At 42.6% G+C, this 27,694-nt stretch overlaps 2 protein-coding genes across 2 annotated transcripts in view; both read right to left on the reverse strand.

Moving 5' to 3' along the window:
- prmt3 (protein arginine methyltransferase 3) overlaps positions 1-22,376 on the reverse strand; it is a 33,028-nt gene extending 10,652 nt beyond the window's left edge. Inside the window, exons 1-13 of the mRNA XM_019876405.1 lie at positions 22,285-22,376; positions 21,910-22,030; positions 20,837-20,919; positions 20,674-20,723; positions 20,464-20,569; positions 19,776-19,899; positions 19,190-19,331; positions 18,032-18,097; positions 16,304-16,425; positions 12,750-12,849; positions 5,762-5,840; positions 1,437-1,624; positions 139-225 (exon numbers count right to left, since the gene is read on the reverse strand). Coding sequence (XP_019731964.1) covers positions 139-225; positions 1,437-1,624; positions 5,762-5,840; positions 12,750-12,849; positions 16,304-16,425; positions 18,032-18,097; positions 19,190-19,331; positions 19,776-19,899; positions 20,464-20,569; positions 20,674-20,723; positions 20,837-20,919; positions 21,910-22,030; positions 22,285-22,306 — 1,290 coding nt within the window. The 5' untranslated portion in view covers positions 22,307-22,376. The remainder of the gene's footprint in view (positions 1-138; positions 226-1,436; positions 1,625-5,761; positions 5,841-12,749; positions 12,850-16,303; positions 16,426-18,031; positions 18,098-19,189; positions 19,332-19,775; positions 19,900-20,463; positions 20,570-20,673; positions 20,724-20,836; positions 20,920-21,909; positions 22,031-22,284) is intronic.
- Positions 22,377-22,905: 529 nt separating this feature from the next.
- Positions 22,906-26,828, reverse strand: htatip2 (HIV-1 Tat interactive protein 2). Its single transcript, XM_019876449.1, has 6 exons — positions 26,580-26,828; positions 25,530-25,719; positions 25,327-25,434; positions 24,640-24,777; positions 23,974-24,035; positions 22,906-23,678 (listed from the first exon to the last, which is right to left on the reverse strand). The coding sequence occupies exons 1-6, from the start codon at positions 26,702-26,704 to the stop codon at positions 23,462-23,464; spliced, it is 840 nt and encodes a 279-aa protein (XP_019732008.1). The 5' UTR covers positions 26,705-26,828; the 3' UTR covers positions 22,906-23,461.
- Positions 26,829-27,694: the final 866 nt, after the last annotated feature.

Raw genomic sequence — 27,694 nt, forward strand, 5'->3', positions numbered from 1 at the left:
TTTATGTGCTGTGCTTTTTTTAAGTGTGAAGCACATTGAGTTGTCTTGTGTCGGGAACGTGCTATACGGAGGAAGCTGCCTCGCCTTGCCTCGAAAGGTGACTGTGTCCAAGTGTGCGGATGTGTTTGCGTGAATTACCGTGCAATCTGTGGTTTTGGTCATCTTCAAACAAAAGTCGGACGCAAACTCCAACTCTGAGAGATGCACTTTGTTGCAGTCGATCGTCTGTTGAGTGAAAAAAAAAAAAAACAACAACAACAACAACAAAGAAATATTATGCTAGAATTCATGACTGTTTGTATATTCCCCGTTTTGGGGTTGCTTTAATTAAAAATCTTGACATGGCAAACATTTGGCTAGAAGTTTTCGGCAACTGATTGCTTAACATTGTAACATAGCTAAGATTCTTAATGACACCGTTACCGGTTTAAGACGCAATGGGGCACAGAAGATTGTTGTTCTCAATGTGCACTTTACTAAGGTAAAATATATACCGAGAGACCTGACATCGAGGACCATTCACAATAAAATCTTCGCGTTTAATTGGAGCTCAATGCCCACTGAAAACAGTCCATCCAAAACATTTCAGGTCTCAATTAGGCACTGCACCTTAAAAAGAAGCACGACTGTAATGCGTAAGCCTCAGAACATGGAAAAGTACCACAGAGCAAGATCAGTGCAGCTTGAAATGGTTTCGGGTTTAACTTTCCTCAATTTGTCCTATTTGTTCTCACTGAGAAGAAGGAAGAAAAAAAAAAGTCATCAGGTTTGCAGAATATATAATTCCAAGAGAGAGCTCTCAATTTTACGGAGTCGCAGTCAGCCTTAATAGAATGTTATTGGATTGTATCGTTGAGAGGCAATGGATGAGAGTCGTTGTAATTTGGGGAGGAGGGGGGCTGTCTATTTGTCACTGGAGGGGAGAAACTATCGATTAGAGGATTCAAATTCCATTACATCAAGCTCTGCTCTCATTTATCACATTCGCACATGGGCGGAGGAGACGCTAGTTAGCAAACAGGCCAACCGGAGATGAAACGCATCGTGGCGTTCGAGATTCCAAAAAGGGGAGTGCAACCGCACCACAAAAAAGACGCAAAACAGGTCGTAACTTCGCTCATATGTGGAACCGCTTGGACTTTTTTTTTAATCGCAGTGCTCAGCTCTCAGTTTAGTGAAGTGCTTTATTCACAGCAGGCTGAGTTAAGTATTCGAGTTTCTTGAAGAGGAAGTGAAACTTTTTGGTCCTCGTGATATCCGCCGATCCCGGATATTCAATCAACCAAATGACCACAGTTCCTTATCAATAGTTTTCATCTTTGCATGACAATAAAATGATAATCAAAAATGCAACGTGGCCCCATGAGCACCCGATTTTGCCCGCTCCCAATTCTCATGCTCCCTCATAAACATAATCAATTTCACAGAATATTTACCTGTATGACTGTAGTATCGGAGATGAGCGTGTCGGCATTCAACACTTGCACCACAGCCTCTGGCACGACCGCCTTCTTCATGCATGACATGTCGAAGCCGTACACATCGTCCCAGAACGCAATGCACTCTTGGTGCTTCTGTTTATCTCCCACTGCTGCCAGGCTGATGTTGCAAAGGTCTGGGTAGACTAAGAAGCCCAGAGGAACGAATGGCCAGTTCGGTGTGCAGAGGAAAAAAAAATACAAAAAACACAAATGATGATTCATAAAAAGACAGCCATAACCAAGAGCAGAGTTAAAGTTAAGGGGAACTCGGATTACAGTTGCTTGCTACTGTTCTTTAATTTATGCATATAAAAAAAACAACAACAAAGAACAAAATCGAATCAGTCACCTCCAGAATGAGAAAAAATGGGAGTCATGAAGACCAAAATGAAGAGAATAGGCAAACTCTAATCCAGGCGAGCTTGATATCATCAATTTTGAAGGTTCCCAAAGCATCAAACACAACTAATTAGAGAACGCCTTCAGGTCCCGTGGGCGTGGCGTGTTCCATCAATTTCCTGAAGTAATAGCAATGACAAAATATCATTTGGCCCGCTTTTTGTCCTACTTACAAAGCCCATACTGGATGAAATTTCACTGCCTATTTAAGAACAGCGGTTTGGATTAAACGTCTTTTAATGTGTTTTCACATAAGATATGGTCACACTGCTGGGTGATAATGTTAGCGCTAAGACTTTGACACCCCTACTGTGAACCAGCATTAGCCAAGAAAGAGTCCTACGGCCAAATTCACATTAAAAAAAAATATACAGAAACACGTCAACTCATGTCTAATATGCTGATTTGAACCAACACTACAGTGGCCCTTAAGTGCAAAACACAACAGCAAATAACTCATCACAATTGCAAATTGTGAAAATTAAAAGAGAGCAAATGCAAAAAAAAAAACAACAAAACAACAAACTAGAGCTGCGAGCAGCTATAACGGGCCCTCACCGCCCTGGTCATTGGCAATCTGGGATATTGGCACGTTGGGCTACGGGCATATAGGAATTGGAATGCGTTGAAGATGGCACAATAAATCTAACTTTTTTTTTTTTTTCCTTGTGTGAGTGCAAAGTTCAATGAGGTTTTTTGTGCATGTTTTGTCTCTCATTTGTGGCACATGCTCAAGGTCTCTTGCCCAGTTTCGGAGTTTTGATTATAGGATGTCGCCAATATTTGTCAACTGTAGGCCTTTGAGGCTCTTTGAAACTCTTTCCTGAGTCAAGGCTGTACAAATAAAATGAACTTTTGCTTTACTCTTGCAACCTCTGTGGGTTTATGCCCATGGTGACCAGGTTAAGAGAAAAATTGAAAATATCCTCTGGTCATAATTGTGCAGAAGTATTTTTGTTTTGCTATTTTATGGTGTAAGCCTTCACTTCTGTAGCCTTCGAAAAGAGTCTAATAATGAGCTTTATGGGGAAAAAATATATATAATTGAGGAGGAAAAAAAAAAAAAAAAACAAACCCTCAGCTGTAGGCTTCCATCTACAAGCGCAAACCTCCAATTGTCTATCATTTGAAAAATATAACCCATCCAGCAGGCATGTTGAATTTATTTTGCCCGGCATCCGGGTTGCCGTTCAGCCTCACATAACCTTCAATACATCGGGCCATGAATTGCGAGAATGAATGGTGACAGCTCAGCGATGGGCATCTCATGGTCTCTCATTATTAGCCGACGCCTGCTCATGACCATGTGAGTGTCACCGCACCTAACGATGGCGTTTGCACGCTTGCAAACGCAAAAACATCACTTGGTTTGATTACTGAGGCAAGATGAGTGATCATGAAGACCAGGTGGGAGGTGGGCTTTTGATGACTTGGCAACATTTGGACAGGCTGAGTTGAAAAACGCACTGATGAAGCAATCGGGGCAAAAAAAGTTGAGCAGGCAAAGGAGGGGCGACTGTACTGCAAATGGAAAGGGGGGGGGGTGGTGGCGACGACGAAGAGGAGGGGCACACTGGTGTCCCCAGATTCATGGCTTTGACATCTGCGTCCTTCTCGACTCGCTGCTCTCAGCCCGTTTGTCATTCCCACCCCACCCCCCCATCGCCTCCACTACACTTGCTCTCTTGAGCCCCCTCATTGGTCGGCTGTGAACGAGTAGATGGTGAGCGAGGGAGCGGGGGCAAAAACAGATCCCTTCTCCCAGGACACTGTGCTGTGCAAGGCATGCTGGGAAAAACTTAGGGATGAAGGGAAGCCTAGTCCTCAGGCACTAGGCGGAGGACACCCTGAACTGGTTGCCAGCCAATCGCAGGGCACACATAGACGAACAACCATTCGTGTTCACACTCACACCGTGGGAAAATTTAGAGTGCTCCATTAACCTGCCATGCATGCTTTTGGAATGTAGGAGGAAAAACCAGGGTACCCGTAGAAAACCCACGCAGGCACGGGAAGAATATGCAAACTCCACATAGGAAGCCGGAATCGAACCCTGCACTGTGAGGCGGACGTGCTAACCAGTTGACCACCGTGCCGCTTGATATCATTATTATTATTAAAATGATGGTTAGCTGCAACCCTAACTTGACTCACCCGAAAATGTGTTTGATGGGAATCGAAGTCAGGGATTAGCAAAGCATGCCCTTTGAGATTTTTGTGTGGCACAGTCATGCAAGAACAGAAAATACAAATCTTTTCAGCTGATGGGTGAATGTTTAGATCAGTGGCCAACCTTAGATGATTGTATGTTGTTGTCGGCAGAGTTAACTTGAACTTCTGTGGTCAGGAACATACAAATAAGTCTTGTGTCTACTTCTAGCAGCGCTAGATGAAACATCACTTGTCTGGGTTAAAGGTTTTTGTCACTCTTCATCCTCTGGCTTGCTATCTACTCCACTACGAGGTCACAGATCTGATGATGTACGTTTAGCGCACTTGTATGGTGGCTTGAGCAACCAGTTGCGCTCCAATCCAAATTTACATCTTGTTTGTTAATTCGAGGTTCCGCTGTACATTAAAACAAGGGCACAGCAGCAGTGCAAATGTCAGTGTACAATTAGTAGTTAATTGTAATGATGAGAGACTTTGTTATTTAATTAACTGCACAAACAAATTGGCTATAAGCAAGGTAAATAAAGCAATTTACAGAATGGTGCGAGGAATTACAAGCACTCAGAAAAAAAGAATACTGGCAGGAAAGCAAAAATAAAACAAAAATGCATTGAATGATACTTTTCTGTCACATTGGAGTCGTGGATCTAGTGATGCAATTGCTGTCTGCGTCACTTTTCAAAATGTAATGTAATTAAGTTGCACGCTTTTTTTCTCATGTCATATTCTTGTTAATGTTGTAATAATTTGATACTGCAATAAAAATGAGGGTAGAGAACTAACACCAGACTGTGAGCAGGTCTCTCTTCCTTCCACGCGAGACATTAATTGAATAGCCATGAGTGGACATAATGCTGGCAATTACAATTGACTCCCAGTGGACCAAATTGTTCCCCTTCAGCTGTTTGGTGCAGCTCACCCTGATTAGTGGGCTGGCTCATTATCGTGGACAAGTCAGGCATGGGTGCGTTTTCATACAGACATGAATAAAATCTTGATTTCGTAATATGGAGGCTTCAAGGTTGTTGAAATGTGGAAATGTTTTGGGGGCAGGTTAATTTGAACACGTTACCAATATTTTCCAGACAATAAATCTCACTTTTTTTAATAGTTTGGTAGGTCCTGTGTCATACACGCAGGTGTGACTTGTCAATTAATCATATTGACAGCATGAATTCTGGTTGGATTCGAAACCTCTGTTTCCAACGACGGAAACATTTTTCTTTTTAGTTTAAAATGGCTTACCTTTGTGAGAATCCTGCATCACATTGTGGCCAAAGGTAGAACTCTGGTCGGTTGTTGTACTTTTTAGTGCATACATCGTAAATCCTTGCCCCTCCGGATGCCTTAGGCTAAATTAGCGATACGCCACACATTAGCTGCAATGACAACTACTTCTTCCTCCATTTCTGCCACTTTCATTTGGGATTTGACAAATACTTTTGTTGCATTACCACCACCTTCTTGAGCATGTGGCATCCGCCGAAACTTGCTATTTGAAGCTGTGGTCACAACATGACGCGAGATTCTAGTTAAGGTAAGCAGTTTTAAACTAAAAAGAATACATTTTCTGGAGTTAGAAGCAGAACTTTTCAAACCATAAAGAACTAATTCGCTGCCGTCAAAACGATTAGCGATTTGTGGTGCAAATTCGAGAATGACTGTATGTATTGCTGATGATGGCGATCAAGAGAGAATGGAAGGTCTACCTGAACCACCATCTTCCAAATAGAGGTCTCTGGCAACCAAGACGGAGTCCAACATGGACTCAAATAGCAAAAAGTAACCCTGCGAAAGAAAAAAAAAAAACCCATTAGGAGTTAAATACATGTCACATTCTGATATAACCAAAGGTCTAACATTGTTTATACACAAAAAAGGCTAAAACCATTTGTGTGTCAATGTAAAGGCACAAACCTATGATACAAAGTATACATATGATGGAATTTGGCGATGCAAATACAGCATAATCCAATTAGTTTCATTTGTACTACGTAATAATGAAAACCTGAATTCATGACCATGAAAGGTGGAACATCTCTTCACGCTCTCCGGCAAAGCATCCAAATTTGACCCCGAGACGAAGTACAGTTCTGCTCCAGCAGATCATAAATTAAGCGCGGAATTATTTCATTCATGCCGAAATTGCGTTTTGTCAACCTCATGTCGGTTTTCTGCAGAGGATCCTGAAGGATATCCTCTTTGATTATTTGATTCGCACCTCTGGAATTTCTTCCTTTCACGTACAGTGATGAGCAATAACTGCTTACTATTCTCACCCATTAATCTATTGTTTTTATGCACATTTCTAAATTTGAAATACCTGATTTTTAAAAACTTTTTCCCCCCTCATTATTTTCGAAGAAATGCAATTAACTAGATGAACTTGTTCAGTGAAAATTTGCTAAGGCAGCACAATTTTTATTTTTTTTCTTCATTATTCTTAATAACTGGCAGGGCTTTGTGTTTTCCAGATTTGGTGTTAGTGGACCATCAATAATGGTGAGAATTACATGCATTGGACTGTTCCTCTTTTATGACGCCAAGGTAAGGTGAGGGCCAGGACGGCAAACTTGAACAGGACAGGGCAAGTGTGTGTGTGTGTGTGTGTGTGTGTGTGTGTGTGTGTGTGTGTGTGTGTGTGAGAGAGAAGACAACATTTTTTTTTTGGTATGTGACAAAGAAAGTCTGGACAAAGGGTGGAGGCTTAGCATTAAGTCGGTTGGGGGCAGATAAATAGTATTCCACTGAGGTACATTGAAATTAAGACAGCATTTCGTTGAATGGATGAGCGAAAGGGAGGAACAAACAAGGGACGTGACAGTGATTTATAACTTCGACCCCGATAATCACTGCCATCAGCATCAAGGTTCAGAGCTGATAAAAAGCCATGATGGTGACGATGCAGATCAACCCGAACCAACCGGCATGCTCAAATTCCTTGTTTGTCGACGGCGAATTGGCCCCGATCCAAAGTCAGACCAGCTCATTGTTGCTGACTACTTGCTGTCCACTCAATGACCTTAACGCTATACCGTTTTTAAAACCCTCACGCAGCGTACAGCGGCCTCATAATTTAGTGCCAATTTCACGGGACACTGCTTCACTTGAAGGAAAAGGGATATGAGACAGGGGCCTGTGAGAAGAGTCACACACCTTTATGGTCAATGATGGTCCGGGATTACCGCCCCCCACTACCTTCACAATGATCCACACCCAACAAATTTATGAATTATATCATAATATTAATTAGCTAGTGTTACAACCACTTCACCGTGGGGTGCTTTGTACTTTACGTGCGTGTTGCATATGATATAATATGCGTTGTGGGGGTGGGGGGGGAACCTTGTCAATGCGTACACGTTTCCTTTTTCAAAGGCAGCGTGAGAGCAACTAATGCAGTTCGGTGACGCTAAACAGACGATGTGCGAGGCTGGAGCCAAGTTGAGTGAGCCAGGGTTGCACGAGTGACATACTGCAGTATAGCCACTTTTACATTTACATAAGAGACTAATGAAAAGCCTAATGAGAACGGGCTGGAACAGCTTATACACATTAACAAAATTAGCATATAAAACACGTCTCCCCGTGGCCTCACACACCGCGCTCAAGCACGTTGAAGTTTTGCACCAACACAAAACTAAAAATGGCAAACACTCTTGACAGCTTTGTTACATTTTTACCGCCCCCCCCCCACCCGATTGTTTTTCCACAAACTCACCTCGACACACAAGGCTCATATTTTTCAACGGCAGTCTGTTCAAAAGCACCCGAGAACCGTTTACAACAAAGGCAGGTCAGTGACCTGTTCTGAGTCAGCAAAACTCGCAGGCCGACTGTCAACCTGAATGATAGAGGAGGTGGGCTACCGATTCGACTTGAGGGCTGAGAACCGCAGTGAATTGCAGCCACATTAAACACTGGGTTAGGTGAGACGCCGTACAGTTTTTCCCCTTGGAATTTCCAATCATTCTTTAACACAAGAGAAAGGAAAAATAATATTGGAGAGTATTCAATTGAATGTAGCTTTTCACATCATTGTGTTGGTTTAATTTACATTTGACACAATTGCGTCAAGTTGTGAAGACCGTGTTGTGATTTAGAAAACACCTCCAATATTTTTGTCATATGGTCGTGACCTTCGGACATACTTGGTTGTATCTAATTCAGAATGCGTGACACAAGACAATCTGCATCAGCAGTTTGCACTCCACTCTTCTCCCGCATTCAAATCACATCTGCCTCAATTACCGCAGGTCATCATCACTCGCGGTCCCAGGAGTGCCGCGGCAAAATAAAGGAGAAGGCCCGTGTGCGTGAATCCGTGTGTCTGGGAGTGTGTATGGGGAGGGCCTGCATGCTTCGGTGAATACAGAGGGCGGGGCCCGCCATGTCAGCGAGGCTCTTCGGGAGGACTCTGTGGTCAGATGACACCAAATTACCATCAACAGATCAAGTGCATTACTGTGACGGGTTCCGTGGCGTAATCACTTGGTGACTGAACATTGAGCGGGTTCCAGTAGAAACCTAATTTTCATTTTTATCCAAGCAAATGAGAAACACACAAGAAACGTTGTGTAAGAGCAATTTCATGTCTAGTGTAGCCGCAAGGAAATTAACCTTCTGAATTGCACCAATAAAACAAAGACAAAAGAAACTAAATATATATTTTGATATACTTTTCGGTATTTTCTTTGGGTATTCTCTGCCCGCGATTGAAGGGGAAACCTCGTAGTTTGGCTTTGACATACATCTCGTCATAAGACTCTTGGAACTTTTGATGTGCCTTGTAAACAAGCAGCAATCAACCATCCGAAGCCACCGATAAATCAACATTTTACAAAAGACACACTTGTGAACCTATCGAGTGAGTGTGCGCGACATGAGTGATTGACAGCGAGACAGACAAAAGAAGAGAATGATTGATGACTCGCATTCTCTTCGGAGGCAGGTAATGCTCTCGGCAGCGATAATGAGGCTAAAGGAGGGGCAGCTATTAATTCACCTGCTGACACGCACACTCATCGGACTTGATGAATTGTGACATGTTGAAAGTTGCCCATCTAAAGTTTTACGATTGCACCGCAACATTTTACCAAGAAAGATGCGACTAATCCTTTTCGATGACTATGAACTTCACTACCATTTCAGACTTTAAGGCGTCCCCTGGATGATTATGCAGACTTTGGACACAAACGGTTGGGTTTCTAGACTTCCAGCCCAGGAGTTGGTCAAAGAAGATCCAAAAGAAATGAAAGCTAAATGGGCTGGAATTAAATCTGTTCACAGTAACTGTAAACAGGATGAAATGGAGAAAACCTGCTTCCCAGTGCACCGTTGACACCGGAAGGACTAAGGTCTAAGATACGGAATTAGTGTTTATGTCCCACAGGTAGGATGTGAACTAGGAGAAGGAGAAATTATGGAAGGAGCAAGATGAAGTACTTCTCAGCATCCCGGGCGGTACCGGTGTAGAAGATTAAAAAAAATAAAAAAAGGCAATGTGCAGAGTTGTGGGGACAATAAAGGAATCAAGTTGATGAGCCACAGCACAGTGAAATTATGGACAAGGGAATGGAGGCAAGACTCAGGGCAGAAGTGAGTGTTTGTGAGCAACAGGACAGTTTCCTTCCTAGGATGAGTATCATCGATGCATGATTTGCTTTGAGAGTGTTGATGGAGAAGTACAGAGATCTATCGAAAGCCTCTGACAGTGTAGCCAGAAAGGAACTCTGGTACTGCACAAGGAGTGGCCGGGAAATGTGTATGAAATTGTACAGGACATGAAGAAATAGGTTAGAAATGTACAGGACACATATTCGGGTAACAAAATAGCGGTGAGACGTGTTGGAGGCATGACAGAGGAGTTTAAGGTAGGGATGGGGTTGCATCAGGGATCTGCTCTAAGCCCCTTCTTCTTTACAGTCGTAATTGATAGGCTGACAGATGAGGTGAGACTGGAATCCTCATGGGCAATGACGTTTGTAGATGACATTGTGATCCGCAGGGAGCAGGTGGAGAAATGTTTATAAAGGTGGAGGCATGCGCTTGAAAGGAGAGCAACGAAGATGAGCAGAAGCAAGACAGAGAGATGGAGGAAGAACGGTGAGACTAGGGAAGACGAGATGGTGAGGGTGGAGGACTAAATACTTCGGGTCAAATGTCCAACGTGACTTGTGTTAAGGAGGTGAAGACATGGATGCAAGCAGGTCAGAACGGGTGGACTAAAGTGTCAGCTGTGTTATGCGATAAGTATTAAAGCGGCACAACGGGAAGCAGAGCTGGAGGTGGCGGAAATAAAGAGGTTGCGGTTCATTCATTTATTTCCCAACTGTATTTGCTGCACTTGTTTTGAATGTAGAGTCAACCTAATGGGTGTGGTGTGCAAGCTTCCTGTACATGATCATCATCATTTTGCTGTTGCTACTTTGCACATGCGTTACACTTGACACTCGAGTTGTTCTTATCAGAACATCTGTTCATTCTCCACCGCAATGTGTTTTAATGTAAGCTGCAATGGCAAAAAAAAAAAGAAGTGAGATCTGCATCAGCGAATGGATGCGCAACGCCACAGCAACATGACCAAGCGAGCAGGCCTATCGCCTGTGATTGATCTCGCTGCGAGTTTTTATTTCGTCTTTGGGCACCTCATGATGGCCACCAGCCCCCTCCGGTCTCATCTGATTCTCAAGTGTTTGTTTTTCAGTGTTGCCGAGCGAGAGGAGCGATCAATGGTGTGAGTTATGAAATGACAGCGGTGCTACTCAAAACAGTCTTTCAAACGGCACCAAGACAGACACTCATCGGCCTCCTCCTCCTCCATCACCATCACGACTGGACACGGCACATTCATCACACACCTCTGGCCATTAGTCCCGTTAACGCCGTCCCCTTGTACACATTGACGACAGCGACCACTGCAAATGAACTGTATGATTACCTATACTCCATAACTGACCGTATTGACGCAAATGTAACATTGCTACACAAAAGCGTGTGCTTTTCTCGTCTATAAAGTAAACACAATCCTTTTTTTTCCCCCTTCATGTTTGTATCAAAGTTTGTCATAGCTTTGTCTCAACAAATCATCGGATTGTATACATTCTCTTGTGTCTAGTTACTTCATTTCCTTAAAGAGTGGTCCCTATCTTGAACAAGAGGTGAATCCGAAAAGCTCCGGGGACCGCTGTCGCAAAAGCTATACAATATTTCAAATCCAAACGGCGGCTTTTCCCTTTCAATGTGGGCCAGACGATCAAACCGTACATTTCCCAAGAGTTGTTGAATAGTGAACACCTGGAGCAGTTGTGAGACCTCCGGGAAAATAATTTTGTCAGGCGCGAACCACGGATGTCACTGTTCTGTAGCTCGCTGCTCATTTTGACTGATAATAATTTCTCACCTCGTGACAGTGCAGTTAATGAGAGCGTCAATCCAAGAATGTTTTCATTTTGATGACCATTGGGAGATTTGTACAATTTTCCAAATGGGTCTACATTTCTCTGTGACTAAGTGAGAATTTTAAGAGACCAATTTTATGCGGGACTAGACACTTTTTGGCTGATCAGAATTGGCAGCTCACTTCTATAATGAATGGGTACATTGTCATTGAAAGTTCCATTCACTCAGGTCATCCAAAGTATTATTCATTCATGTACAATAACCAGGAAGTCCTGAAATGCACAACTCATTGATTCTAATTCTCCTGATTTTTTTTTTCTTTGTCAAAGGAGACTCGAGGGCAACCTTTGAAATCTTGTCTGTGAGCAACGTCTGCCGCTGCGGCCTTGATAAGAAGTGACGAGAAGATTCTTAGATAGATTAGCACTCGGTGAGCCAGTGTCATTCGATATTACGCCCCCTATCCTTCAGCGCCCCGCGAGCATGTCACTTGACGAATTTCAATTTCCCCGGTGAAGGGATAGGAAGGCTCTGGCGGCCGACCCCCGTTTGTGACCCTGGGGTTTCACGATAGATTGGGGGGGGGGGGGGGGCAGATACAGGAGGCTCATGAATTAGGAATGACTTAAGCGGTGCGTTCAACTTTGGCCGCGACGCCTGTATCGCCATACGGAATCTGGCTGATAAATGGGCATCAAGTCAAAATAAGACTGCTCGTGCTGGTTAGGTATTCATGGTTTAAGATTGTGGTTTAAGTCCTTTTAAGGACATGACTTAAAAATGTAGAACAGATGCTGATGCATTGGATTTTGATGAGGTAGTCGATTAAAAAAAAAAGTGTCCTCAATTATTTGCCAACTATAAATATTAGTCATGCGTGGTTCTGATATTTTACCAATCCTGAGTCGTTTATAGTCTGCGCTTGGTACAGTTATGCTAGGAAAAAAGAAAAGGGCCTTCCCCAAACAGTTCCGTCAAAGCTGAAAGCAAAGAATTGTTCAAACTGGCTTTGTAAGGTGTGAAGTTCAGATCATGGTGAGCCTGGGGGTCAAGTGGTCCTCAACGTGATTTATTAATGAGTTCGACCTAATTGATTTTTGGATAAGACTGACAATATACTGGAGGGCTGTATTTGTCAAGACTCAGAAAAAAAACGTTTTCATTCCATTTCCATGCTTCATGACACTTATAAATATGGCCCCAAGGGAAACTAAGGCGGTAATATTTGACTAAAAACACTTTGGCTAATTTGTTCAAACATCAGCTACATGACACACTGCATTTTTGTGTACTGACCATCCATTCCGAGATGATGATATCCACTTTCTCCATGGGGAGGCTGATGTCTTCTATGCGGCCTTTGAGCAAAGTGATCTTGTCCTCAAGTTTGTTGGACCTGCAGAAAACAAAACGTTAAAAGCTTTACAAAACTCGCAACAGACTTGGCAAATGGCTCCATTCCTCATCTTGAGAGGGCTCTTGGTGCTTTCCACCCAAATCTCAAACGCTGACATATTTCATTACAGGGCTGCCTGCTCAGCCGCGATCTCGCCTCTCACGCTGTGGGAAAGACTTTCTGCCCTGTGTTTGAGTGCAGTGGGATGGAATAGTAGTGAGCAACAGAATACGTTTACAGAAGTGGACTCTGTTTTGCAGCAACATATTCTATACTTCCATGATAGATTGTGAAAGGAAGGGGGGAAAAAAACAAAAAACTTTCCAATAAGAGAAACTGAATGGAACTAAGTCCAGCCCGACCCAAGTTTTGGATATTTCCCAAGCCTTGCCAAGGCTGTATTATGCATGTAACCTGGAAAAGTGCCACGAGGGCCCACAACATGAGGTAAGGAATTCTATGATCACCTGGACCGTTTGAATGATCCCTCCCGTCACTCCGGCCATTGTGGCTATCTATCTCTGTGAATATTCCATTATCATGACACCTAATGTTACGGAGGACAGAACAATTACTCACAGCGGCCCAGAGTGCATTTCTGTGGCAGCGATGCTTATCTTGAGTCGTCTTCCCCCTCTCGAACACTCTGCTCGGGCCGCTATCACATCCTTCCAGATTCCGACACCCCGACCGCCACTCCCTCCCCACAATTCCGTCTTCATAACAGGGAACCACTGTAAACTCATTACAGCGCTAACTTAGAGGACAATGTCAGGGCTCACCACAAAAGAGTCTGCGTCGGCCCTGTAACCAAAATGCATATGTGCTGGGGTGAGAGTAGCACAGAGGTTGTTTATGTAATCTACTGGAAATGTGAAGGATATTGGTTCCTGAGAAAGAACATGTGTTATGACGGAACTTTATCAGAGAGTACACATATTACAAACACAGTAATGCTACATGCTATTTAAAAAAACAAAAACAAAAAAATGCCCACACTTTTGTTGTGCTTCGCAGCACCATGGATCAATCAATATTATGCAATCAAACAACAAAATGCACGGCTTATTCTGGATGGTCAAGCTATTGCTTTCGTCGGCACAAAAGCTTATTGCTTCTAAAATTTGGATATTTTCTGCAAGACCAAGACTGAGAAAGTGCACAGAAAAGAAACGACGTGGTCAACTTTTGGCATCGCCGAAAGCACATCAAGCATGCCGGGTGCCATTCCAGGTCCCTCAACAGCCGCAACAGCGACGTGATGAGCTTCCTAAACGTGAGTTCCAAATGTGGATGATTGATTTATGTTTCCCACAATTCACATTTGTTCTCCAAACTGACTCCGGTGCTCATCCAAGACCTCGCGGATTGTTTGAAAGTGGTCACAGATTGCTTGGGTCAGGCCAGGGCACATCATGCTCCAGACGATTGCTGTCACATACTCAGCAAGCAGTCTTGTATTTTATTTTAATTTTTTTGTAATTAATTTTATTAGCAGCTTTGCACACAGAGACAACATGACGCTTTGTTTTTTTTCTTCTTTGTCTCTGATGTACATCTGTTTTCGACAAACTCATTTTAAATAGCGCCCCTAGTGTTCAGACCGAGACACCACATCCAGGTAAAGTTGGGCCTTCAGAACATGACGACAAATGTGTGTTCTTAAAACACAAAGTTTTAGTGGTTAAACGATAGGCATACTTGAAGCACTTTGTTATTACAAAGAACAAAAAAGGACTTAGCATCTCTTTGCAAGTGGCAAATGTTCTTACCACAGCACACACCTGCCTCAATGGGTATTATTTAGTAGTCTGAGGCTTTTTCAGATGGGCAACAGTATCCCAAAATAATTTCTAGTTCATATTTGACCAAAAAAATGTGGGTTAAATAATCCCATACCTTTGTAACTAGTAAAGTTGAGATTCAAACATCCACAATCCGGAGCATTTTATTGGACAATCCATCAATTCCAGCCATTAAAAAAAAAACTATCTAGACATTATCCATTAAGGAAGTGACTGTGAAGGAAGAAATTCAGCCTTTCATTTAAACTTCAGCTACGGAGACGAGACAGGAGATGGATGCTCCTGTGCAACCAACAGAAGCCACTTTAATTACAATCCTGATATTAGCGGCGAGTGGAAGTGAGAGACTCGCGCAGAAATAAGAGCGATAAAGTCACAACCAAAGCCGAACCTCTTTGCCACGCGTGTTCCTTTGAGGGCGGAGCTCGGTGTTCACCGCTGGCAAACCTGAGATGCCCCCCGCATGCCAACTCCTGCTCCCACAGCGAGCCAGTGGGCTGTAAAATTAAAACGTCCTTTTCCTTCAGCAAACCCTGTTGTTCCGCTTATAGGAAGCCCTTACGCAACTGCGATAATGGCAGTCGTAAAGGCTTTTTAAGTAAAAAATGTTATAAGAGGCAGAGCTGCGAAGAAGGACGTGTGCCGTCTCTGGTGGAGCTAAATGGATTGGGAGAAGCCAAGCATACGCCGGACCACGGCAAATAATCACACGTCTAAATTGGGTCATATTAAAACGATGTGCGCGACTGCGGGAGCAAGCAAGGCAGAATCGGTCAGGCCGCAGGTGTAAATGAATGAACGAATAAGAGAGAGCCTAACTAATGACACTCGGCAGGGAGGAAACACATCAGCTTCACACAATGGAGATAACTTTTGAAGGTTTGATAACTGACGCCGAAAAAAAAAAAAAAACGCCGCCAAGTTCATCAATTTCGAAAGCCAGTTGAACGCACTGGATTGTTTTTAGGACGATCAGAGTACAACGGGCGGAATACAATTCAGACGCACATACCACTTCTCAGATGTATACTCACTTAACGTTTTGAGAACCGCCCATTTTTTGTACTTCACCAAAATACATTCAAGTTCATGATTGGGCGGTCACCGAATGTGAAAATGTTCAAGGGGTATGTATGAATGAATACTTTTGAGGCAATGTAAAAGTTCAATTTTCCACACCAAAAGGTGCACTGGATTATGAGGCGCACCTTCAATGAATGGCCTATTTTGTAATTTTTTTCAGACAGTGGGCGCACCGCATTATAAGACGCAATCTACAGTGCATCCACTAGATGGAGCTACGCTCTAGGAAACACCAACAGAACGATCAGATGTCAGAAAAACTTATTTAATAAAGCAGCGACACAATTCACTTAACCAACAGCAAGTTATAACATTGACTCGTTAACGGTGAACTCTCTCGCCGCTGCTCGATTTCCATGTTCAACGGCGTAACCGATCGCCTTAAGTTTGAACTCTGCGTTGTCAGCATGTCTCGAGCAAGGAGCCATTGTGGGGTCGAAATATTACCGTAATGCCCATACAGAAGGCGCATCAGATTTTAAGGCGCGCTGTGAGCTTTGAAGAAAACGGAAGGCTTTTAGGTGCGCCTTTTCGTGCGGAAAATAGGGTACTCAATTCTTACTTACCTTACTATATCCATAGCCTGGTAGATAATTTCTGATTGGTCAACAGCTATGACCTGCTTGGCTCCGGCCCGAGCGGCAAACATCGATAATATGCAAGTCCCGCAGCCGACGTCTAAAACAACCTATTAAAGAAGAAGAAGAAGGAAAAAAAAAGACGCCATGAAAGGTTAAATGCAGTCTTTGGATGTGACAGGCATATGGACATGAAACACCCAAGACGTCCTCACAATGGTGAATATTTGTGTGCCTGGGATGTTAGACTGCATGTCACCAAGGAGGAGAACGTGCCGGATTGCGGTTCGGCAGAAAACATTGATCACTGTAAAAAGCTAAGGAGAATAATGCATAAACCGCAGCGCGTATTATCAAGACTCGGCTGGCAAACAGTCAGATAAGGCACGGCAGGAAGAAAGATGCAACATGGTCAGAGAACAAGTGCCGGCCATCAATCCTTCAACCTTGCTTAGGATGAAGAGGCAACGCGTGTCGGTTGGTATTACATAGATCGAGTCGTTGTAAGGTTTAAAAACAACATGAAAAGTTTATCAGATGACAAGCAAAGATTTTAAAAGGTCACAAGTGCGTGTGTGTGTGTGTGTGTGTGTGTGTGTGTGTGTGTGTGTGTGTGTGTGTGTGTGTGTGTGCTCGTTCCTGTCGCTGAAGGATGTTGTACCCATAAACTGCAAGAAGGGGGAGCTTCCACTGGAAACAATTCTCATTCCATTTATTTTTGTATTCTACTGTGTTGCATTTGGATTGAAACAAAAACAAAATCCCACAAAGTTAAAAATAGGAAATAACACTGTAAACGTAACGCCGCGATGCTCAATGGGTTGTGTTCGTTGGCCTTTACCGACCAAACAATTTTCCCATAACGGGATCTCCGTAGCAACCCTTGCACTGCCTTCGGCTTCTTAATCACATCTATTTTGGGGCTTCCGACGGATCCGCCAATTTGTTCACGTACGCCACGGCTGGCGTTAAATGCCTGCTAGCAGCTGTAGCGAGCATGCACTCATCTGTACGTAGCACTTTGTCGCAGCTGCGCCCGCAGGTATCCCGCCGCCCTTATGGGCCTGCCGGCACAGCGTTGACACAACACAAACAGCATTTTTGTGCACTCTACCAAACAATCTTTGCAGCGCCGGAAAAGAGAAAATCTTCTGGTTTTCAATCTCCCTCCGCCTCTGTGCCAAACACTTGGCTCTGACAGGGATAATGTACATTCCCCATCAACGCAAGCTGCCTCTCACACTTCGGCACACTTTTTTTCCCAGAGCTCAGCGGCAGCGCCCCTATATAATGGATGGCCACGATACGGACCACCGCTTCCTGGTACTAACGGCAACGGTCTGTGCTGGGAAGGGGTGATGTGTTTTGTTAGTTGTAGCCTGCGTTTGTTATCAGCACTGTGCAGTCGACATTGAGTACGCTAATAAACTCACCCAGAGTGTTTTAAATCAGACACAATCATCGTATTAATGCCTTACCTGAAAAAAAAAAAAAAATGCAGCGTTTGTGTTAACAGGCTTAAGCTGTGCATTAAACAAGTTAATGTGCACATTTAAACTCACAGGCACCATGTTGACAGTAATTACATTTGCACATTAAGATTGCTGAGAGAACTGCACATTTCCTGCGAGGGAATATTGCCAAAATATACCCGTGTACCGTTTATGATTCGCCATCAATTGGGTTTTGGGATTTATTCATGCAGAACAGGCTCACCTTGTCTCTGAACACTTCGGGGTTACTGTACATGAAGTCACGGTAACTCTCCGTGCGCACTTTGTCCTGCAAAAAGAACATGAGAAATGATGTCAATGAATCAATTTGGGTTTCTTCTTCCATTTGATTGAGTTGCGGAAGTTACTCTGTGTATGTCCCTGTTTTCATGCTCCACAATACAGCACACACTTGAGGCATTGAAAGGTAGCTGCAAACGCCGACTATGCAAGAATTATTCATTTCGCTAGTCTTGTGGTTGTTAATTATTGTTTGGTAGCTTTGCGATTGTTTACAGAAGTTTTAAGTGCTCTCTGAGTAACGTGAAGATTGAGTTGTCCGAAGTTCGCATCGAAAATTGTCACGGATGTCATACCGGAGACCCGACCATGTGAGTGCTTTTGTTTCTCAGCACGTTATACATGTTGTGAAGAGAAAATAATGTCCTAAGAGGCCGTATAAGATAGTTTTATATATAATGCAGATAAACGATAAGAGTCACGTTAATGTCAAAAGAAACAAAATATACACATCAGCACTTGAATGTCGATTTCCCACAACCGCTTCCGGAGATTACTGGCGTAAGTTTAATTTCCTCTTCGACGCCAAGTGTTTCTTTTAACAGCACACTTGACTAAAGGCCTTCATCTGAAACTAACCTCTGCAATTTATTACTAATTGGGACATATCTATAAAACGGGGGTAATTAAAAAAGTTTGGGAAAGTAAGAAAAAGCATCACACCTTGTTTTCCTTGACTTTCCTTCGTCTGTCTCGCCACCTACGTGCACAGTGCGTCAGAGGCGATTTACATCAGCTTGACGTGCAACTAACCCAAAACGTAAAACTATGTGGTCCAATCAGGATCGCCGCCAGGATATCTACTGCGGTAAGATAGAAATCTTAATCTGTCTACGCTTTGACACTGGAGTGCTTCAGCGGTGTAAAAATTATTTTCAAAGGAAAGGCAATGTTGGTGTCTCGCATGACAGCTTCTTGCCCACTTGCCACTTTTGATAAAAAAAAAAAACGTCTCATCCGAAACATGTGCGTGCCGAATGATCACATGCGCGCCACTTTAAAAGCGTGCGGCCAAGTCACCCGCCGCAGAGCGTGCTGCGCCACAGCAAAGTGTCTCAAAATTTTCTTTGTCAGCTCGCACCTTGAGCATCTCCTCGTGAATGCCATAATGGCCGTAGGAGCTGAAGTAGGCTTCGTCCTCATCATCGCGAAGCTCGGCAACACTGCACGGGTTCGCGGGCCTTGCGATTTCTGCGTTCAGCACCAAACCCTGGACGAGCTGTCTAAGAGTATGCAAGATAAAAATGGAGATTAATATTTCATATTTTAGGACACACGGCGAAAGCAGTGAGCAGAAAGCACACATGAAAGCATACTGGACATTGCGGTAAATGGAGCAGATGAGCTGGAACTCGCTTTTCCTTCGCCCATCTCCTTCCTCACTCTTTCTGTAATTTTCCCTTACAGGCACCTCTTCTACGCTACCCCCTCCTCACTTTAACCTCAGTGCTGCAGTGGAATTTTCCCATCCTTTAAAACTTCTTCCACGTGGTATCTTTCGAGCTGTTAAAGTAGCTGAAAAAGTGTCCCCCTGCTGGCCGGTCTGTTGTATTGCAAATGTTCGTCAGATGGCCCGTGAGATGACAAAACACGAGCACCAAACCAAAGCCCTGAGATTGAAAAGGCTGCAAATGCGGCTACCAAAACAAAACAGAAGCATGACTGACTGTAATTTTTGCATATCTTCAAAGGTTCGAGTCAACGCCTCCTCAGCAGCAGTTGTCCTCAGCAGCAGTGCATGATTGCGGTCCGCCTCCAGCGTCCCATGGTGACCAGACAGGTCCTCAGGGTCTACAAAGAACCAAAGAGATTTCAAACTTGAAATGGAATGGCCCGTTTCAAGTTGTCATTTTACTTCAGCGCCGTCATTTGTAATCAATCCAAGTCAACGATACGGTGGCTTAAATTTTTATATTTGTCCATGTACTGAACTGGACATCCACAAGTTCTAGAGGTGGACTGAAAAACTTTCAAGTTCTGATTTTTGGAGTTTCAATATCTGGTCCAGCCTTCCTGTGTGGAGTTTGTATGTTCTGCTGTCCCCGTGCTGCTGGACGTTTTCCTTGCTTTGGGTTTCCTCAAGCTCTGACCTCACATTCCAAACATTGCATGTTAACGTAAGGCTCTTGAGAGTGAGTGTGAACTGTTGTCAATATGTTCCCTGCGATTGACTCGCGACCAGTCTAGGGTGTACTCTGCTTCTCGCTCAGCTGCGATCCAAATGAGGACAAGCGCTGTAGAATATTGACGGATGGATGCACACATTTTTCTGCACCACATATCACATTTCTAAAAAAAAGTTGAGCTTTGATTGCAAAAAAAAAAAAAAAACAGTCAAGGAACAATAATAAGTACCGGTTTGCAATAAGGGGTCATCCTGTATAACTGGCCGGAGGAAGTTTTCACTCTCCCACGGTAAGGGACCATCTGGTAGCCCCTTGAGGTGTGATGGATCACATTTCTGGGGAGGAAAAAAAAAAGTCATAGTAAAAAAAAATTTTAAAACTGTATATCAAACACTGATTTATGACCCAGTTATCAAATACTACTTTCAGGAATACTCACTGTTGAGCGGATGAAATTGATCAGCTTTATGTAACTGTAGTCATCTAAATCTGATCGGGAAAAAGAATTTTCAGTGAAATGGAGAAAGGAGAACCGTCATCAGAACTTGGATGTATATCATTTAGCTTTCTGTTTATGCGTGGCGTTTTTTGTGTGCACTTACTGTGTTTTTTGATTACATCTATAAGGTTCACTTGGTGCTCAACTGTGCAGTGCTGCAGGGTGTCAGGCACTGAATTTAGCAATCTTGTGGAAGGGGGAGGAGGGGAAGAAATGACACTACTATTACTCAACTTACATTAACAGTCCAATAATAAAACACTGAATATCATTTGGATGACTTAATCCACTTATTTTGTTCAAACTCAAAACAATACATTCTAAACTGGCTTTGCTTTGGAAATAAACTTTCGATAAATGACGATAATAACCACGATTGGTCGGCCATGAAACCAGGAAAGGCATTTTTCTCATCAGGTGCTCGAAGCAAAACTTAACAGATGACTATGTGCAGTCTCTGAGTGATCAATAAAATAAAATAAACTGCACTTCTTGAAAAAAAGCATGCCTGGAGAGCACTGACAAAAACATTAAATGATCACTGAGTCCAGCTACCGAAAGCAACTACACTCAGATATCATTTGCAATCAACGGCACCTTTGCCAGAATACATCCAACTCATCCTGAAAAGTGTTGTGAACTGTGTCCTCTGGAGCAGCGACAAGCCGATATATTATCATTACTTTGCTAATTAAAATGCAAACTATGACGAATCCGTAATTATAAATTGTCACAATTGTATTGGTTGTTTGGAAGCACTGTTTATTTTGACACTCTTACTAAGTGCACTCTATAAATCAACATGGGGTCACCATTTTTTTATGAAACTGAGAGCTAATGCAAAGGACTACCAATTTGATGCACACCTGTGAAATAAATATTCAAATTGTCTTGTGACAGTACAGTATATCTTTTATGATTAATAATGACCTTCATCTATGCAGTGACACTGATAATGTTCGTGATTGCTCACGATAATTACCAATACCTTATCACGCTAGGAAACAAACAGCAATATGCAACACCATTTCAAAAAAAATCTTCTGAATGTGTTGATATTTTCATATCCCTTCTGCAGTATTCCTCGGAAATCACCATTAATACTGTGCTGCTTCTAAAATAGGTCTGTGCTTCTCATGTGGCGCTTCTCTTCTAGACATCTGACAGTGGCCTCACCTGTCACAAAACAAACAGGTAACCTGTTGAGTGTCCTCCTCCATCCACTGCTCTTTGTCATCACCGGAATCGCTCTCAGCATCCGATAGCTCGGGCATGTCCTCGGCATCTGCACAAGGATCTAGTCACAGTATAACGAAACTTTACTAGTTAGGAAATGCCAACTTGGCCCAATGACGAGAGGTAAGAATTGCCAAATTGGCCCATTCCAGTTGCCGTATATCAAATTAACTAGCAGGCCGTAACGTACCGTTGTATAAAACACATCAGCGAGATGGACTATGACTTCATGCCGGGTTTAAATGCGTTGTTAAGGGTAAGTATTGTCCTGCGTCGCCATTTCGTAAATGTGTATTCATCGTTTCAAAAACTCACATGTCTCTGTGCCTTCTGCCATGATGCCACTTTGTTTCCCGATTACTTCCTGGTGACGAAACGTGCGCACCGACGACACTTCCGGAAAACATTCCACAAGATGTCGCTGCAGGCGTAAATTCGAATGGGATGCAGAAAATTCAAACTATTTTTGAGTTTGATAGAAGAGTCATTTCAATTTTGATAAAAATACACGAAGTATAGAAGAGTGCTGAATTAAAACGGTGTGTGTCAACAAACCATACTTGAACGTTTTCGTAAAAAACTAAAATATTTAAGTTCTCATGAAAGCGATAGAAAGGGCTTCTGGACGAAAATGGAGGAGTTCATGTCATTCGATTTCAATCCACTTTACTGAAAAAGTTCAGAATATATAAAATATCAATGATTTTATTTTTCTCAGACAACTCACTAACATTTCAAATTCAGACATGAAATCCAACTTTTTATGAAACTGTCGCAAGAGGGCGCTACTACACAAGAAACAACCGTCGAATGTCCCCGTCCCCTTCGTTCAGTGTACCCAGCCTACTGCCGGAAGATCGCTGGGATTGGCTACAGCACCCCTGCCACCCTTCTGAGGAATACTGTAGCATATTATAAAATTGATGGATAGATGGATACAAGGCAATTTGGATTTATTTAAAAAATATATATTCAAAGTGCAAAACAATAAAATAAAGGCGAAACAATATTAAATTACCCAAGTCAATTATTTATATTGAAACAAACAACATCCAAAACATTCAACACATGCTAGTAAGCAATCAACATTTAAGTAAGGCAGTGTTCTCAGGTGAAGTGTGAAAAGTCTGGTTTAAAATCCCGGCACTTCAATATTTGACAGCAGGAACAAGTAAAAAAAAGGCAATAATCACTCCTTTGACATGATGCGATGACCCTGAGCTGTAAATTGTCTGCTACCAACAGCATTACCCGGAGAAGGGAAATTAGGAGTTGGGATGAATTGAACTCACTTCACAGGAGTAAAAATGTAAATGCAAAAGTAGAACTGACTGCTATCATTACACGAGAGCTGAAGTTGTGTGTTGCGGTGCAAATACATCAACAGAAAAAGCATTCATTATAAATATTATTCAGAACCAAGGTCAACAAATGAATCCACTAAGTTTAAAGAAGTGACTCAGTTTTAATGTCACAAAACTCAGCCGGAGAGTTACTTGGTGTCACTCTTTCCCAACGTGCTGATGGCTTTATTTTCCAGGATCTCAAACTTGTGTTCAGACTGAAGCACGGTGTTTGACACCATAGCCTTGGCCACCGTTTGGATGGGGACAGACATTGATGTAGAGCAAACGGCAGAGACAGCGCCAAAGAACTTCCTGACCAGCCATTCGCCAGCCCGACTCTCCTGTCGCTCCACCAGCAACACCCTGTTGGAGAGCAGTACAATTATAAGAAAGAGTCAAATATCGACAGTAGATTAGAAATGTAGGCAAGGCCTGCGTGAATCTTCTCTGTAAAATTTTGCTGGATTCGGTGAACAAAACTTCTGACCTTGAACAAGGAAAAGTTCGAAAGCCCATTTGTGAACCTCGCTTTCATTCAAATGAATACATCTGGCGCCACATAATGGCAAAGTGAATTGCAGAACTGAAAAGCCGAGCTCCTTCGGGACATGTGGTCATGGGCAGGGCAAACTGGGTTTGAAATGGACAGCTAACTTACCCAGGTCTGTAAACAGCGTATCTGTCAAAATCCAATGCCTGTATGTCCGCTTCCACTTGTCCCTGAAAGAAATTGGTTGCTTTGAGTGAGGGAGGATTGGTTCTCAACTGCTGTCACACGTGGACGCGCGTCTTCCTACCGTAGCTCAGTTTTGATCCACTCTAATGGACACTCAGAATAAGTAAGAAAAGGCACTGTTTAAAAATAACATTCAAAAACAGCTGTCTCATATTTTACAGTAACTACATGTATGCTGAAACTCCATATTCAGAGCAGCTTGTTAAGAACGTGATGATGCTGTTCGATTATGGGAAAAAAATTAAGACTAACCATGATTATTTTGGTAATACAGAAATTGAAATCATGACTCAAACGATCATTTAATTTTTGGAGTAAAAAAAAAAAAAAAAAAAGAAATGTAAAAAATATGAAGACAAATGAAACTAAGTTCCTTTTGGACCAAACAAAATGTATAAAATTAGTTATTTTTAAAATAATAAAATTCAAGTTTGGTTTCCTCGTATGAAAAAACATAATTTACTTGCTATAATGTAATCGCAGAGTGCAATAATCTCTCTCTCTCTCTCTCTCTCTCTCTCTCTCTCTCTCTCTCTCTCTCTCTCTCTCTCTCTCTCTCTCATATATATGTGCGTTAAGAAGAAACACCTTCACTTTGAGGTAGAGAAAGTTGCTGCTTTTATCTGCTCCTCTTGAAGACTCAAGGTGGAATTGTTCGCAGCCTCCAGCTTTGGCGAGCTCAGCAGATTTTAATACATAGTCATGATCAACTCGGATGAATCCTTCCTGAAATCAGACAGATATTAACTGGACAAACTAGCAACAACAATAAGGATTGTTAAGCAAAAAAAAAAAAAAAAACCCTCTAATTTTAACATTTCAAATCCCAATCCTGGACTTTGTGACTTGACCTCTGTGATAACAACACATAAAAGGATCAGGTTTAACATTTACAATGTTCTTATTAGTGCATTTATCATTCCATTTAAGATAGCTGCGCTGTTTGGATTCAAACTACCTGTTCAGCGGAGTTTGCATGACTGTCCATGTCTTGCGTGTTCTAGTATTTTGTTATTCTACATTAACCGTTCTGCAAAGTGCTTTGTTACAGCTGCGGCTGTTGTGAAAGAGCCATATAAAGATGTATTGTATTGTTACATACAGTTTCCATGCTACTTCTGATCAGCGTTGGTGATTCAAACATGGACATACCTGTAAATAAGATTTTGTGATATTTCGAGTGTGTAGCTTACTGTCCATTTTGCTGTAAAACTATCATTTCCCCATTGTGGGACCAACAAAGGAATTCCATTGTATTCTGTTTGTTTAACTCACAGTCCCTGCTTTTGCTCTGGTTGTTCCCAGGCAGCAGTAGCCAACGTCATGGCCCTGGAAGGCAGCAGCATAGTCCTCAAGTTTCTCAAAGTCCACTACCTCTTGAACCTCGAGGTAGAAAAGAGACAGAGTGAAGGAAAATATTAATATCACCTCATCGGGAGACGTGTCAGACAGTACGGCTTCGTTGCAAACCCACTGACCAGGTTTTCACCGGCTTTGCCTTCAAAGTTCAGCTGCCTTCTTCCAATGAGTGTGATCTTGGCAAAGATGTTGCGCCGCTGTAACTCTTGCAGCAGCACCTTGCCAGTCTCACCAGATGCCCCGAGGATGAAACAGCTCTTATTCTTCTGCCTGAAATTTTCCTCCAGAGTTTTTATGTCTGATGTCATTCTGTGTTCCAGAAAAACAAGGCTCTTAACATCATGCATATCTTGTTTTGTTTACAAATCACATTTAGCAGGCAAACATAAACAAGCAATCTATCTACGTTTGATGCTCTTCATAAGTGTTTTCTGTTTGTTAAATACAAAATACACCACGGGACTTTTGTGCTCAATGTGTTTAAGATCAAAAACAAGATCCATCCTGAACGTGTTGTTTACAAAAATATGGAGAATTAGGTCAACAGTGACAGAGAGTTATTCAACATTGTGAATGTGGTTGTGTTTGGCAACTGTCATGTGCATTTCTCTAAATTACTCAACCCCCAATGCAATTTGAAATGCTTACAAGGTTTCAAGAGAACACTACTCTGCAATGCACCAACGCAAAAGCTTTTTATTATTGTCAATTATTATCATTTGCCCATGCTTAAAAGAATTAAAAGTAAACATTCAAGAACAAATAAAAACAAAAGTAATTTCCAACGGGCCTTGAATAAATTTGAGTGAAATTGTAGCTAGCTAATAACCAAAATGATGAAATCAGTTCTCGATTTAATGTGGTGCAGTCATACACAACGTCAAAACAGCAGCAGACAGTATACACCTATCACAGGATTGAGATCCAATGTATTTTTATTCGAGCGCTGGGGCGAGGGGGGGCATTAAAATGTCTTGGATTTGCCATGCATCTTTGGTTGTCTTTGTTGGCTCACACATTCACACTAAAGTACTGTGGCCTGAAATGATTTATTGTTGACGTTTACTTTTCCCTTACGTAAGCTCACCATTTACGTCGTACACATTTTAGCTTTAGCGCCTATCGAACACTGCCTCCGGTATCAATAAACTTCAAGCAGCAACCTTTACCTGGCGAGGTGAGTTGGCTCAGGGTCGTCGAAACCTTTGAGAACAACTGCGATGATGACGATCGAAAGTGAGAAGAAGGTTGCGGCTTTTCCTAATATGACGCCCAGCAGTTGAATAAGCGACATCACTCGGAACAACGACGGCGCAGAGCGAAGACTTCCTGGTTGCCTTGTCTTCCCGCTGCTCTGATTGGTTGAGGAATGCGGAAAAGCCGCCTGTCACTGTCCTACGAAGTGCGCTTTAAGTGTTGAGCGGTCCCTTAACGTACGTTTTTTTTAATCTGTACTGTGCAGCAATAAATTAAAAACAATTTGTCTTTCCCCCATTGTACTTTGCAATGCGGAGCCGCTAATGAGATTGTTAAATGCAACCAAAACTAAGACGTTCTTCCCGTCTGACAATATCACTGATGGCATCAAGTAAATAAACTCATAGATGTCTTGAGCTTTCTTCTCCACCACCACCGTAGTTTGACTGTGTGACGTGTCAGTCGAATGCTACTGAAAGACGGAACGCAGTTCGTAATATCCATAGATTTTTAATAGGCGAGTTGATTCAACAACAGACGTGGAGGAACTTCAGCAGAGGTAAAGTGATCATTAAGAGAGCCTTTGCGACTGCGCGGGTGTCTAATTTTTTTTTAAGTTATTTTTTAATTTTATTATAGTCGCTCTTTTGTGCTGGTTGCTCACATGCTCTCTTCCCCGCTTTCGAATGGCTGCCTTCCGGCCGCAGACTGCGGTTCCCAGCTTGCAGTACAGCGAGGAGGAGATCCACCTTCGTCCCCCAGGCTGTTCTCCTCTAAAACTCTTAAAGTCTTATTCCAAGATCCCTGACACCCCCCCCCCCCCCCCCCCACACACACCCCCACCACCCCTTTGCACACCAATAAGCAGCTCTCGCACAACTCTAATTGCCCCACGGGGATAAATAAAGTTTTCTGAATCTGAATCTGAATCTGGTTGAATGGATGTATGGAGATACTAGTGGTGACTTCTTATCTCGAAGACATTAAAAACAATACGTGAGACAACCTTCAATAATAGAGTAGAATTTGATCACGATCCAGTCACATAGTATATAAGAAAAAAAGAAACAAATATTCATACCTATAG

This window comes from Hippocampus comes, unplaced genomic scaffold (genome assembly GCF_001891065.2).
Source record: "Hippocampus comes isolate QL1 unplaced genomic scaffold, H_comes_QL1_v1.1 scaffold150, whole genome shotgun sequence".
NCBI lineage: Eukaryota > Metazoa > Chordata > Actinopteri > Syngnathiformes > Syngnathidae > Hippocampus > Hippocampus comes.

Excerpts from the sequence above, each read along its gene's own strand:
- htatip2 (XM_019876449.1), bottom strand. The coding sequence starts at position 26,704 with ATGTCGCTTATTCAACTGCTGGGCGTCATATTAGGAAAAGCCGCAACC. Across the intron at positions 24,778-25,326 it reads CCAGAGCAAAAGCAGGGACT|GAAGGATTCATCCGAGTTGA; the intron begins GTGAGTTAAACA and ends GTCTGATTTCAG. Across the intron at positions 24,036-24,639 it reads TTCTCTACCTCAAAGTGAAG|GGACAAGTGGAAGCGGACAT; the intron begins GTGTTTCTTCTT and ends AATTTCTTTCAG.